Source organism: Cucurbita moschata, unplaced genomic scaffold, assembly GCF_002738365.1.
Source record: "Cucurbita moschata cultivar Rifu unplaced genomic scaffold, Cmos_1.0 Cmo_Scf00015, whole genome shotgun sequence".
NCBI lineage: Eukaryota > Viridiplantae > Streptophyta > Magnoliopsida > Cucurbitales > Cucurbitaceae > Cucurbita > Cucurbita moschata.
The window spans coordinates 4,302,254-4,317,538 of record NW_019268531.1 but is presented as its reverse complement, the minus strand read 5'-3'; the positions used below and the strand labels follow the sequence as shown (position 1 = coordinate 4,317,538).

Here is a 15,285-nt window from a genome sequence, read left to right as displayed (position 1 = left end):
AGCCCCCCCCCCCCTTTTTTTTTTTATTCAGTCATTTGTTTGATGCGCCCTTTTTACTCAAATTTGAGTTCTGATTTAAAGTTATAAGTCCCTTAAGTTAATAATTTCTTAAATTTTTAATTTGATGTCCTGTATGATTTTTTATTTTTTGGTCTAACGTATCATTGACGTGTTCTACATTTTTTAAAATTTGTTGACGTGTTCTACATTTTTTAAAATTTGTGGACGTGTTCTACATTTTTTAAAATTTGTGGACGTGTTCTACATTTTTTAAAATTTGTGGACGTGTTCTACATTTTTTTAAATTTGTGGACGTGTTCTACATTTTTTTTAAATTTGTGGACATATTCTATATTTTTTAAAATTTGTGGACATATTCTACATTTTTTTTAATCTATGAGGTACTTTCTAAAATATACGAATCAAATAAACACAAACTTTAACTTCAAAATTTACATTCAAAGTATATATTTTGAAATTTGGGATTCGGTCGGGTTTACTTGAATAGAATATAAAGTTGAATCAACTTGAATATGTCAAATTCAAACTTGTTTAAGAGAGTGATATCTGACATCACTAGTTATTCTTTAATTATCTACTTGTGTTTTTTCTTATATTCAACTTCAAAGTTCATGATTATTGGAGTCATCTTAAAATCTCGATACGAGTTGAATTGTTTTGGGGAATTTATCCTATCTTGAGAGGGAGAAAAGGCATAGAAACTTTGCATACATTATAAGATTAGTACCTGAATTTTGAGATTAATGTTTATTCGATTTATGAACTCTCAAAAGTGTATAATTGATCTTACACTTTTTAGGAAACTAGGCTGGACGGACTGCGGGGCTACTCAATCAGACAACCGAAGGCATTCTACCCAGTAACGCGGATACTTCGGATCCCGCTTGAACGAAACGGAAGATATTGTCGATAAATAGAAGCACGTCTTGTTCATTAACATCTCGGAAATATTCCGCCATAGTTAGGGCAGTTAAACCAACTCTCATACGAGCTCCCGGCGGTTCATTCATAATCAAATTCAATCAAAGAGCTACTGAATATGCTTTACCTCGTTCAAGAATAAAGAGAACCACGGGAGGAAAGATTTTGATGGAATGTCCTACTCCTACCCGAGCTTTCCGATCGAAACACTTTAGGTCTCTAAACTTTAATTTAAGTTTAGTATTTTAATTTTGAGATTAATGTTTAATTTGTTCATAAACTTTCACAAGTTTCTAATAGATCCTAAATTTTCAAAAACGCCTTGGTTTTTAAACTTTTAATTTTGTGTTTAATAAGTACTTGACAATTTTATTAATATATTATATATAAATATATATTTAATGGAATCTTTTAATTTTGGTTCTAATATATCAGTATTTTTTTTTTTTTTTTAAATAGTAAGTTGGAAAACTGTAGGGGTAAAAATTATAAATCATACAATCTATGGGGACATTTTTATGGGTATAATTTATATGATTATATACATATTCAACATAATCATGATAAAATATTCTAAAAATTATATATGTAAAAAAATGCATTACCAGTTAATAATTATTTCTATCTTAATCAGCATATGATATAATTATAGGTATGGAAATAACTTAAAGAATCAAAGTCTACGTCAATTCTATAATTTATCAATTATGATATATTTCATAATAAAAAAATAATTATAACATATAATAAGCTAAATTAATAAAAATACGTCTAGTTAAATTTTTTTTTATTAATTTCCTTCCATCTTTTAAGAAATTTAAAAAATATATTTTTACACCAATTTTAAAAGCACAATTAACCTTTTGTCTCTATTAAAGAAAATTTAAAAATTCCAACTTTATAATGTTATTTTTTAAACTTTATATATATTTTTGAAACGTGGTACTAACCGTTCATACATATTTTTAAACTTTATATATATTTTTGAAACGTGGTACTAACCGTTCATACATATTTTTTAAAACGTGGTAATGTAATGGTATTCTTGGTAATAACGGTATATTCTTAAATTTAATTTTAAAAATTAAGATATTTTTTAAGTTTTACTTTCGAAATTTATTGAATTAATTTATAGTTTTTATTTTTTTTTATAAGAAGTATTATTCAAACCTTCAAAATTTAAGAATTTTTTTTTTTTTTACCAATAAAATAAAATAAAGCAGCTTCATACCATCCACTAGAGCCATAGGATAATATTTTCTAAATAAGTCAGGATAATATATTTTTTTAAAAAGTCATGGATAACATTTTATAAAAGCCTTTAATTTATCATATGAGTTCAGGATGAGAAATTTTACTCCCATTCATCACCATCATTATTACTATGGTAACTTTCAATTTTTACCCTTCTCAATTTCCACTCTAAAATTTTAATTTCTATTAAATCTAAATTTTTTTTAGTTCCGGTAATTTTTACTCTCTAATTTAATTTTATTAATTTACTCACGTTAAAATATTTACGGTTAATTATCCAAAATTAAATTTGATTAATGCCTAAATTAATGTCAATATACGCATGCCGTGACCAAAAGTTTAAAAGTTCGAAAACTTTTACATTCATATGTCATACCTGAATGCACACTACTTTTAACACGAAGTTCCGGAGAGCTTAAATCTGCTTGGATAGAAGTTATAGACCCTTCCTTATGGAAATAGTTCTTTACCGTAAGGAACCCATTTCCGTATTTTAACCCACACAGCCAAAGACATTCTACCCAGTAACGGGGTACTATAAAAGCCAAATGGAAAATATCGTTGATAACTAGTCGAAAATATTCCACGATAGTTTATGTTGTTAAACCAACTCTCCTACAAGCTCTCGAGAGTCCATTCATCTTACCTACATGAGCTTTAGCAATATTGTCGATCGTATCCGAGGGTTCAAATTGTAATTTTTTTTTTTTTTTTTTATTTTATGATAAAAATTGATACCCAAAAATTTAGGAATATACATTCCATTTTACTCCAAATTATTATGATGAATTTTCATAGAAGGGTAATATAGTAATTTCATATGTTACGAACTTTCTAGACTAAGGTCCGGCCCAGCCCATCTAGGATCCAGACCCGATTCGAAAAGCCCAAATCGGACCCTACATTAGAAACCCTAAACCAAATGTCGCTATTAAATTGTTCCCGCCCCCGTTCATACCCACATCGTGGATTCACTGCAAAATTTCACAGCAATGAATTAATTTTCTCTGTTTTTCTCTCACAATTTGTGTTCGTCGTCTATTTCTGCATGATCTTTCTTCTAATTTTGCTAATGGTTTTCGCTTCTTCGATTTGGGGGAGAAAATGAAAATGGAAATGGAATTGGAAATGGTTTTCGTTTCAAATCAGCCTTCGAATAACTAGAAGGTGCGAATTATTATGCAACACCGTCTGGTTCAGACAAAGGCTTACATCAATCGATCGGAATTAATATTATTCCGTTTCCGAATCTGTTTGAGGGAGTCGAACGCTTTTTCTTTCGTTCCTCTCCTAGATAGCTTCGGGCATATTTCTTCCTACCCCCATATCTTTTGAATCTGCGTCGTTTTAGCACTTTTGGTAACGAATTTGATGTGAATTCTGTTAGCTTTTTGCGAATCTAAGCTATATGAATTGGATGCTCTTTTTTTTTTTTTTTAGGTGAATCTAATCTATCTGTTGCGGATGTTTAAAACCGAATAGTGATTAAATAAAGCTTTGTAGATTAGTGATAATGGTATTCTGTAGTTGGATTTGCCCTAAGAATTTGATAGTCTTTGCGTATATGATTGTGATATATGGAGTTGATTACGTAAATGCTTTGCGTTGTTTGATACATTAGTGTTTCGTCAGTAATGTAAGTGGCCGAGCTTTGTTATGTTGTCAAGTTGTCAAGTCTTGGTTAGATATTTTGTGACTAGTTCAAAACCCACCACGGATCTTTCACTATCTGAAGTGGGTCATGATTCATGAATCTCTTTCCCTTCCATTGTATTCCAGATTTCTTGAATTATTTGATCTGATGTATTTAGTATTATTGTTCCCTATTCACATCTTGAAAATGAATAGAGAGATGATTCTCTTTTAGATTTTTACTTGCTCCATCGTTCAGTGGGTCAGGCTGTCAATTCAATTCCAATATTTTGCCTAGCATTTCGCTTCAGTGGGTCAGTATTATTGGTTGTAAGGGATTTCTTGCCCCTCAACAACTCATAACCAAGATGTGTAAATGGGTAACAATAGCACCATCTTTCTTGCACATGTAGCTAAGTTTAATTAAGCCATAACACAATTTTCTTTCCCAGGGTAAGGTCTCTTATGTTCAAGAGATCTCTGGCCTCTGTAATTGAGCTAATGATGCTTTAAATACTTGAATTTGGTCCTACGATTGAGGTGTTTCCTGCTGAGATCGTCCGGAAGCAAAGGAGTACAGAGAATTTAGAAGGTAAATTGAGATTCAAGGCACATTTATTGTAGTAGGACAAAAGTTATAAACCGTGTTACAGGTATCACTGTATATTGACTAAATTGGTGTTCTAAGCAATAAATATTGTTCCACTTCTCCAGAATGATCATAATGGAAGACACAACAAAACCATACAATCCCATAAAATTCATAGTTGAACACTCAAGTATTTGCATAGACACAGTATAGTAAACCATCCAATTTCATCCAAGTAGCATTCCTAAACTACTTTTTGTTCTTAAAGATATTATCTCTATGTACAGACACGGTAAACTTTGAATAAATTGATAGAACGAGGCCTTGGCTCTTCCTTGAAGAAAGACTCTGAACTGTTGGTTTCCTTAGAGCTCATCGTAGTGGCCACCACAGGTTATGTGAGCCCATATCTGTGGACGACCTCTTGTTGCTGTGATCGCTTCATTTAATCTAGTAGCCTGCTGAACTGCCTGCTTTAATTTCTGCAATCAAATGCCATGAAATAAGCTCTTCTGCAGTTTATGTGTTAACATTTTCACTGAATTCCTAAGAAAATTTTGCTTATTCATTACTGTTTGAGGTAAAAGTTTCATTGTAGTTTTGAATTGCTGACCTTATCATGGGTATAGATCTGGATTCTCAGCTTATGTTGGCTGCCTCCATGAAACAGAATACAAATGGTGGCAGCTGCAACACCGAAGGAGCAAATGGCACCAATCCCATTTAAGCTCCACTTGAATATGTTTAGCCCACCGTTGGATCCATCCCAATTCATCTCGTCTTTGTTGCTTTTCTGGCTCATCAAATTCATTCTGGGGGAGTTAGTCATGTTGTTCTCTGTACCCTCGCCCCCATCATCAAACTGATAATGCCCAACATCAATTTGAGGCTTTGTTCCCTTGTTACTGGATCTGGGTGAGTCTATTTTCATGTCGACGAATTCATTTTCCTTCATTTTCTTGAAGAAAACTTGAGTAACAGGATCTTGATCGGCGGCTTCCGCACCTCCTTTCTGATCCTTCTCACTCATGGATGATGGTACAACACCGATCACCATGGGCTCCTTGTCTTTTTCTTTCAGTGCCGTTAAATCATCTGGGACTTTGATAATTGGGGAGTCCAGTTGAATATGAACAGGAATCGGCTGTTTAGGCAAGAACCCTGAAGAACTCCTTGGCGGTTGGGTGATATGCTTAGAATCCATTGATGGGCACAGGAAGTAGTTCATGTCGAACACAATTTTGGCATCAGAAGCTGCAGTTCTGTTAGCCGAGACGATCTTCTTCTTCCGATCCTCTTTGTAATCAAGCAACCCATCATCGGAGAGGATTTCCCAGTCATGGAGATCCATTTTTTTTGTTTCTTCTCTTCCTTCCACAACAGGGGGAGTTTATACGGGAGAAGAATCAAAATTTCAAACCCTCCGGTGTCTTGTAGCTCTTGGACATGGGACTGCCAAAAGCAAAGAACTTGATATTGCTTTGAGTGCTTATCCTTTTTATTTCTCCCAAACAGTAATGACAAAAGGGCTGATGGGTGAGTTAGGGACCCACCTAGAACTCAAATGATAAACCTTCTTGGATTCTAGCTTCTTCTGTTCTTCATTTGTGAATATGTTTTTCATTCAATTCAGAGGAATAAAGATGAATTGTTGACCATTGCAGGTGAATTTTGAGAAGAGGTGATGATTCTAAGAAGCCACAGCCTCAGAGGAATGGAGCCAAAACAATTAAAAAAGGGTGTCGGTTGCTTGCTGGGATTGTCTAGAAACCATAAGCAAAATAGATAAGTTTGAGCTTCAATCACTTTTTTTATTGAATATAATTTTTTATGACAAGGAAGAGGGAAGTTGTGTAAATGCAGCTGTCCATTGCTAAGGCCTAAGAATCTTCTCATTCACATTACCTTTATTGATTGGTTTCTTTTTTTCTCTCTTTTATTCTTTTCTCTTCTCTTTACACTACCTTTGATAGTTTAATAGCGTTTTTAGGTTACCTCTATATTTAGTATTGAATTTTTTATTTGGTTTTTAAACTTTTGAAATTTGAAACCCGAGTTTGGAAATGGTATTTCGCGCTTCTTTGATTCCTAGTTTAACCTATTCCCCACGTAATTTTTCACTTTGGGGTTAGAGCAAGGCAAGATTGATTCTCTACTTTACGAGGATGACGATGATATGTAATGGGTTCCCTCTCCATTGTGGATTAAAGTAGACAACATCTACTAGTATTTTTTAGCTGGACGATACGGGTGTGCTTGAGCTGTTATAGGTGATATCAAAGTCAGTTACTAGATGATGTGGGTGTGCTTGAGCTGTTATAGGTGATATCAAAGTCAGTTACTAGATGATGTGGGTGTGCTTGAGCTGTTATAGGTGATATCAAAGTCAGTTACTAGATGATGTGGGTGTGCTTGAGCTGTTATGGATGATATCAAAGTTAGTTACTAGACAATACGAGTGTGTTTAAGCTGTTATAAGTGATATCAGAGTCAGTCACCAAACGATACGGGTGTACTTGAGCTGTTATAGGTATATCAGATTCGGTTACTAAACGATGCGGGTGTGCTTGAGCTGTTATAGGTGATATCAAAGTCAGTTACTAGACGATACATTCAGTCGTCCTTGAGCTGTTATAGGTGATATCAGAGTCAGTTACTAGACGATACAGTCAGTCGTCCTAGAGCTGTTATAGGTGATATCAGAGTCAGTTACTAGACGATACAGGCAGTCGTCCTTGAGCTGTTACAAATGATATTAGAGTCAGTCAACCGGTCGTGAGCACAATGAATTTTTTTCCTCTTTTATATAAAAGAATTTTAAAATAATCACATAAATTTTATATTGTTGAGTATTATTATAAATTTATTAATAAATGTATGGTTATGACTATGGTTATTTGTATGGGTTACTTGTGCAACAAAAAAATAAACAAATAAAAAAATGTCTATTGTTTGTCCCTATATTATATTACTAAAGTCAATTTGAATAACTTCTAAATTTAATGGGAAACACATTTTAAATCACTACACACACCCTTTGAATTGTTCATACTTTCATTTAAAATAATAATCATTATTATAATAATTCCCAAATTTACTCCATTATTTGAGTGCATTCTTAATCATTTTTAGGTTTTTCTTTGTAGAAAATAATAATTTTTAGTATTTTCGAACCATATTTCCATTTTTAGATTTTGGGTTAAAAAAAAAAAAACTCAACCCTACCTGAAATGCTAATCCAGTCCCTTAGTTTGAGTTGGGTTAGTCTAGATTGTTTGATTGTACACCCCTAATTTCCGTGATGAGAGGTTGATGTCACTTTTCAAAAATTTAAATATTTTATACAGTGGATTGACTCGTTTTATACGAGAAATAATTGCAGGAAATCTTTTCATAACACAATCGAGATAATTGGGTAATTCCCGTGAATCCGTTCACTAATAATCCACATCACTCCTCTTCTTATTATAACAAAAATAATAATAAATAAATAAATAAATAAATTAATTAATTAAATTAAATTTTATGTGCATCATGTGGAAAAGGTCTATATCAAATCAGGACAAGAAAAAAAAACCCTACCAAATTTCATGTGTTAAGTTATTGAATTTGAAAATTCATTCACCAAAATGTTAACAAACAGAAATTTCACGAACTAATGAATAAAAAAATTAGAAACAAAAACGTTACCGAATGAGCTCGTAATCGCCACAATTTGATGGCAATGGTCACAAGTCAAAGCTCCCAAAATACGAACACTACTTGAATAAGCTTTTGGCATTTGGCCTCTTATACACCAAATATCTTCAGTCACATTCATAAGCTTTCTAAACGATGAGACCGATTTCGACAACGATATTGTTATGATCCGACTATGAACCGACCCGTCATTCAACAAACGAAGCAGCTAACTTTAACTTAGACATGTTTCGATCGTGTATAACGTGTAATCATACAATATAATAATAGATAATTTGTACATGCCTTCAAAAGAGGAGGCAAAATAGCCTACCCACTACGCTCTACTACCTCTAATTGCAAGAAAAATACGTGTTTAACAAGGAAGTAAGACGGTTCTAACATCAAAAGTTTCGTTTTTGTTTTTTTTTTTGTTTTTTTTGTTTTTACAAGGTTTTGGGTGAACTTATGTCGATCTCGAAGACGAGGATTCACCCAACGAGACAGATGCCAGAGACGACGCCCAAACACGAGCGTTCCTTGCTCCCTTGTGGAAGTTCTTCGTCTTGTATAGCCTTAGCTTGGCCCACGCCCTTCTGATATCGAGCATGTGAAGGATGCGTCCTATTAGTTGTCGAGTTTCGCCAAATATTTCCAAGTTCAGGTGGGGTATGTAAGATCTGCATAGATTGTTTAAGTGATGCAATAAATGTGGTAATTTATAGATTGCTAGACGGAGACAGATGAATACGAAAGAGAATATCAACAACGGTTCGTCTTCGATATGTTGTCGTTGGATAACTGGCTTTCCAACGCTCTCTATTGTAACTAAATCACGGTCGCTATAGTACGGTATCGGTTTTAATCCTGACATAACCAAACACGACTCGCTTTAGCAAGAGCACACACACCCACCATATATGAAAACACGAGAACCTTACCTGTTATTCGGCTATAAAAACGAACAAGGGAAAGTATATCTTTTGGACCGTGATATCGAACACGTGATGTACTGTTCACCAGCAATACAGATGGAAAGCTGTGGATTCCATATTTTGAGAGTACACTACAACATGAAAAGGTAAATGTATAAGTAAAGATAATGTGAAGCCAACTTATAATTCATTGCTCGAAACCCGAATGAGCTGTTACAAGGAGTCGGGCAAGAAAAATTCAAGAGACTTTTACATTGAACCCCGGTGTCTTAATATTGTTATTTCAACGAGTCAAGAAGATAATAGTGTGATAAAACCCGGAAAAATCGGGCCTAACGTCTTTGCTAGCACTCGTTTCCTCTCCAATCTATGTGGGATCTCACAATCCACCCCCTTCGGGTCCCAGGATCCTTGCTAACACTCGTTCCTCTCTCCAATCGATGTGGGATTCCACAATCCACCTCCCTTCGGGGCCCAACGTCTTTGCTGGCACTCGTTCCTCTCTCCAGTCAATGTGGGATCTCATAATCCATCCTCTCTGAGGCCCAGTGTCCTCGCTAGCACTCGTTCCCCTCACTAATCGATGTGGGATCTCACAATCCACCACCCCCCCTTCAGGGCTCAGTGTCCGCGCTCCCTCTCTCCAATAGATGTGGGATCTCACAATCCACCCTCCTTTAGAGCTAAGACTGACACTCGTTCCTCTCTCCAATCGAACCCCTTCGAGGCCAACGTCCTTGCTGGCACACCACCTAGTGTCTGGTTCTGATACCATTTGTAATGGCCCAAACTCACCGTTAGCAAATATTGTCATCTTTGGGCTTTCCTTTTCGGACTTCCCCTCAAGGTTCTTAAACGCATATGCTACAAATAGGTTTTCACACCCTTATAAAAAATATTTCCCCTCTCCGACCGATGTGGGATCTCACAATCCACCCACCTTCAGGGCCCAGCATCCTCGCTGGCACTCGTTCCCCTCTCCAATCTATATGGGATCTCACAATCCACCCCCTTCGAGTCCCAGGATCCTCGCTACCACTCGTTCCTCTCTCCAATTGATGTGGGATCTCACAATCCACCACCTTCAGGGCCCAGCGTCCTTTGCTGGCACACCGCTCAGTGTCTGGCTTTGATATCATTTGTAATGACCCAAGCTCACAGTTAGCAAATATTGTCCTCTTTGGGCGTTCCTTTTCGAGCTTCCCTTAAGGTTTTCAAAACGTGTATGCTAGGGAGAGGTTTCTACACCCTTATAAAGAATGTTTTGTTCCCCTCTCCAACCGATATGGGATCTCACAATCCATTCCCCCTTTCGGGGCCCAGCATCCTCGCTGGCACTCGTTCTCATCTCCAATCGATGTGGGATCTCACAGTTATCATCAAATTTTCCTTGGAAACGATTCAAGCACAATTATGACAATCGTTCATCGAAATGAGATGAATGCATTCAGCACAGAAAAACAGAGCACAAGAACAGAATTTACAATGAGAAAGAAAGTCACAGACTACTTACTTTGGTAGCGTAGAAGATTGCTCAACCAGCACGTGTTCGATTTGAGGAAACATGAAACTGAGAGCTTCAAATGTGTGTCGAAAACGGAGAGAAAACGGGCACCACGAAGCATAAAAGAGCACGGAGGTATAGCCGATCGTCTCGTAATTAGTCAACGTCCCATCGATATAATTCCCATCAACCTATAAACCAGAAGAGGGAAAAAGAAATCAATATCAGAAGAAACAAATATGAGGCAAAGGGGTTCACTCAGCACTGCCCATTTAGTTCGATCTACACAAAAGCTACCCGAAATAGTTTCAAAACGAGCGAAACTACGTGCAAAATGATTTTTCGAGTTCAAGCAGGTGGGAGATTCGAACCTCTTACCGAGATTAGAGGTACGTGCATCCTTTGTACGAGCACGGAGATGCCCCAAATTTGGTATCCATTCACTTTAAATATGCAAACTCTGACACTAAGTGAAACAACCTAAACTAACCTAACCTAACCCAATTCAATCCGTCTTCAAATACATAATTCGAAATTGAAACTCGAATCGTTGAAATTAGATTCGGTCTTTGTATTGAATACAAGCACGGGGAGGCCCAAATTTGATATTCATTCACCTTAAATATGCAAACTCGGACACTTGTTGAAACAACCTAACCTAACCTAACCCAACTCAATCCGTCTTCTACATAATTCGAAGGAGAAACTCGAATCGTTCAAATCAAATTAGGTCTTTGTATTGAAATCAAAATCCAACCCAACTTGACCCTTATCTGTTCAAAGTTCGAATGAAAATCTCTAGTCATTTCGATCGACTCTCCCGTCAACCCGAAAATTGAGCCAAAAAAACACTAATCATACCAATTCAAGATCAATCCATCCCATTTGATTTTCAGTTAACACTTGAAAATTTCACAATCAAAAGAGAAAAGAACAAATCTGCATAGATTTCTTCACCTCCCTTCACCTTCATGTTCATCATGTTCATCAATATGGAAAACCAAACACCAAATCTCCAAGATTTCCAAAGCTAAAAACATAAGAACAAAAGGGGAATCCCAACAAAGATTCACAAACATCAACAGCCTCCACAAAAGTTGGAATTCCGACAAGAAAAAAAAAAAAAAAAACACGACAAAGAACAGGAAAATCAACACAAAACCAAGAAGATAACAGCTAAAATCATACCTGTAACGGCGAGCTGGAAATCTCAGAAAAAGGGCATTGAGATCGAACACCATAGAGAAAGAAATCAGATTCTTTAGGGCAAAATGAAGATCGGGAAAGGGATTTTGAGGATACAAACCCTAAAGAACAAAGGGCAAGAAAATAGACAAAAAGGGAAAAAACAGCCATGTTTGGAGAAGAACACACGAAGAACACGAAGAACACGAAGAACAAAGAGGGTATTATAGATTAAACAAAACTCGTGATAAATCCGAAAGGAAAAAGTGAAAGAACAGACAAACAGCCCCAAAAAAGTGGGGTTAAAGATTTGTAATGTTACTAAAAAAAGGGGGTATGTTTGGATCTTCTTGATCTAGATCATACGGTGTCCGTGGCAGCGGTGGCAGCGGCGGTGGAAGCGGCGGCGGCGGCGGCAGCGGTGGAGGGTTTTGTTGAAAATTCAACCGGCGTTGTTTCGATCTCCGTTTTATGGGTTATTTTGGGGGTTTTCTGTTCTTCAAATGTTCCAAATAAAGGCACGATTTTTGAAGAAAGTCAAACCAAATCACCCATTACAGTAACTCGCTCCTCCAACACATCCATCCAGCTGAGAGTTAGCTGATTAATCTTAAAATATCCGAAAGGATTGGAACCCAATTGAGATTATGCTTTGTTTATGTCTTCCTATGAATGTGGAGTGGTTTCTTCAAAGAATTTGATTGGAAAATGAAGAACTTTATTCGTTTTGGGCTTAAGATTCATTGATTGTGATGGGATTTTGATAAGAATCTTGTTGAATTAAGGTGTGTCAATTAATACAAAGCTTTGCCTAGGAATGTTTTATTGTTTTCTTATTAAATATCAAATCGTACGAAAGTATTTAGGTTAAATTATTTTTTGTCGATAAACTTCAAGGATTTTAACTCTATCCGAAATTGGGTTCGGGTTGAGCTAAAAAAAAAAACAGGAAGAAAGAGAATCACTATGTGAGTAAAGAAAGATGATCAGTTGCAATAGAGAAAAGATGTAGAAGCTAGAGGGAGTGCAACCGACGAGAGTGGCGATGCAAGACGATTGGCGAATGACAATGGCATGTACTCGAGATGGAAGTAGGAATTGTCATGTCGTTGTTGACGGGGAAGAAGTACTTACTAATGTCTGATGAGGACAATCTCACTACGTTGTGCAAGGAAGAGGAGTACAAGTAGGTATTGTGTAGTGTACTTACTCTACTAGGAGGCTCGAGAAGCAATCGGGTTGGCCTTATAAATACTATACATACTGCGCTAAAGAATGGTCTCAACTTGGTATCTTCTTCCTTTTTTTTTTATGTAATCGGGTTAGGTTGGGTTGGTCCGGTCCTTTGTGCATTGTACTCGTACCCAAACCGGATCAGATTGGGTTCTAAAAAACCAACCTAACCCAACCTGACATTCTATCTGGCCTAACTCAACCCTTATAATTTAGGTTAGGTTGGTTCGAGTTCTTGAGTTCAATGTATACTCCTAGTAAATAAAATCGAATATTTTTGTAAGCATTAGGTTGGTTGTTTAATTTTAAAACGGAAAGACTAACCAAATCACAAAATCTAGAGAACAAAAGGGTAATTTTACAAATAAAAATACATGTGAGGTGAACAACTTTCCACCGCTCCAATTCTTTATCCCCATCTCGGCCCTGTCCCCATTTCTTTTACATATAATTTTATATATAAATAATTTGCAAATCTTTTTGTGGAAAATTCCCGTCTCAATTTCGAGAAAAATAATGTGCGAGAATTGGCATTGAAATATGAGGCGAAGACGGAAAGACCCTGTCTCGCTCCACCCGTTAAACATCTCTAATTTACGTACAATAGAGGGAACAACTCGTTGAATAAGAATCAACAAGCAAGCAATCCATTTAAGAGACTTCCCAACCTATCTGTAATTTCAAGTGTTCAACAATCTCGGATAAACATGCCACTGCTAAAATTTGCCTATTTTCTCAAGAACATTCCAAAACCGAAGTGTAGAAGCTATCTCACCATCTCGACCTGCATCCCCCGAACTTCTATGGTCCTTCAACGGATTAAAACAAGGCCCTAACCAAAACGAGGTGAAGTTAGGGAGATGCATCCATTTGTAACATGATCATGTCGTAAGCGATATTGAAAATATGAATCCTAAACATGAGACGTTACATACAACTAACAGAGAGCTCAAGCCCGTTTATTCTTCCATTAACATGGGTTGCTCCAGATCATATTCGTAAACCCTATACAAAATTGGATAAAAAAAAAACTCGACAACCCAATTCAACTCATTCCAGAAAATAGAAGGTGGGTCGGGTCATAAACTCTATTCAAATCGCTCGATCACCCACCTAATCCAACCCAACCTAGCTCGTGTATACCCTTTCGAATTGTTCTACAAATTAACCGAACAACGATCAGAGCGGAGGAAGATCCCAAATGGATTCAGAGGCCTCATGAACAGCCTCCATATACTCATGAACTCCATTCATAGCATACAAACAACCTGAAATTTGCCTCTCAACTTTCATCCTCTCAAAATCACAAAGCTCCAAATCCTCTGAATTCCAAAACCCATCAACAAATCGACAAGAATCCGAAGAACAACACGAACCCATCTCTGTTTTCTCCGAACAATTCGTCATGTCTGGTTTATAATCTCCGTCGATCATCCGACCGTCCTGAATTGTTGGAGCAGGGACGGCGGCGGAGGCGGCGGCGGAGGAATTTCCCAGGGGCTTTTTGCTGTTTAAAAGGGTGCGGATTCGAGAGGCGATTGGGGAATTAGTGGGGATTTGTGGGATGAAGAAATTAGTTCTTGTGTTCGAACCTCGGAGAAGACAGGCGGCTTCATCGTAGGCACGAGCGGCTTCCTCGGCGGTCTCGAATGTTCCTAACCACATTCGGATTTTCTTTGTCGTGTCTTTGATTTCCGCCACCCATCTGCCCGACGGCCGCTGCCGGACTCCGACGAACTTGTTGCCGTTGTTTCCTCTGGTTTTGCCTTTGAATTTGCTTGTTTTGACCACTGGTACAGCGGCTCCGCCGTGGGTCTCCGGCGACTGGAAGTTAATTTCCATTGTAAGAAGAAGAATATTTGTTTGATGGAAATTGGGAAATTGGGATTTATGTGAAATGGAGATTAAAAGATTTGACTTTTAATTTTTTTTATTTTTGGAATTCAAAATTAGACTTTGAATTTTAAAAAGATGTTTTTTTTTTTTTTTTTGAAGAGGTAATCATTGACCATTGACCATGTTCAAAATATAAATTATATTGATGTAAAATCACTAATTTAGTCGATAAAAAATGGTTATTTAACTAATAACAATATAAACAGTGCTAGATGTCACAATCGACAATACGATTGTGTCCTGAGAAAATCATAGACGATGACTGAATTAAGTGGGGGAATGTGTCACAACCTTACCGAGAAAAGTAGGTTGTGACCTCACATCCATTTGTAAGACAAACAAGGAGATGTGATTAGTTGTCAATTATTTCTACTCGAGTTACATGCTATCAAAGTTGTTGTTGTTGTTGCCTACTCGTTTTTAGCTTACAACAGTGA

General features: G+C 36.5%; 3 protein-coding genes, 1 long non-coding RNA gene and 1 other non-coding gene across 6 annotated transcripts; 2 read left to right on the top strand and 3 right to left on the bottom strand.

Moving 5' to 3' along the window:
* Positions 1-3,341: 3,341 nt before the first annotated feature.
* On the top strand, positions 3,342-3,450 carry LOC111453907. Its single transcript, XR_002712329.1, has one exon. It is a non-coding gene; the product is annotated as a small nucleolar RNA snoR138 (small nucleolar RNA).
* A 1,013-nt stretch (positions 3,451-4,463) lies between these two features.
* Positions 4,464-5,883, bottom strand: LOC111453118. Its single transcript, XM_023094072.1, has 2 exons — positions 5,031-5,883; positions 4,464-4,899 (listed from the first exon to the last, which is right to left on the bottom strand). Exons 1-2 carry the CDS (start codon positions 5,766-5,768, stop codon positions 4,783-4,785), a joined length of 855 nt encoding a protein of 284 aa, XP_022949840.1. The 5' UTR covers positions 5,769-5,883; the 3' UTR covers positions 4,464-4,782.
* On the top strand, positions 5,868-6,348 carry LOC111453120. Its single transcript, XR_002712221.1, has 2 exons — positions 5,868-5,953; positions 6,082-6,348. It is a non-coding gene; the product is annotated as an uncharacterized LOC111453120 (long non-coding RNA).
* A 2,002-nt stretch (positions 6,349-8,350) lies between these two features.
* On the bottom strand, positions 8,351-12,430 carry LOC111453116 (5'-adenylylsulfate reductase-like 5). 2 transcript variants are annotated; one of them, XM_023094070.1, is made up of 4 exons: positions 11,723-12,430; positions 10,544-10,725; positions 9,037-9,161; positions 8,351-8,962 (listed from the first exon to the last, which is right to left on the bottom strand). In XM_023094070.1, exons 1-4 carry the CDS (start codon positions 11,888-11,890, stop codon positions 8,562-8,564), a joined length of 876 nt encoding a protein of 291 aa, XP_022949838.1. In that variant the 5' UTR covers positions 11,891-12,430; the 3' UTR covers positions 8,351-8,561. The 2 variants fall into 2 exon arrangements, with proteins under 2 accessions (XP_022949838.1, XP_022949839.1); XM_023094071.1 differs by lacking the exon at positions 11,723-12,430 and adding an exon at positions 10,913-11,664.
* A 1,049-nt stretch (positions 12,431-13,479) lies between these two features.
* LOC111453675 (ethylene-responsive transcription factor RAP2-11-like) lies at positions 13,480-14,815 on the bottom strand. Its single transcript, XM_023094867.1, has one exon. It carries the CDS (start codon positions 14,792-14,794, stop codon positions 14,132-14,134), a length of 663 nt encoding a protein of 220 aa, XP_022950635.1. The 5' UTR covers positions 14,795-14,815; the 3' UTR covers positions 13,480-14,131.
* Positions 14,816-15,285: the final 470 nt, after the last annotated feature.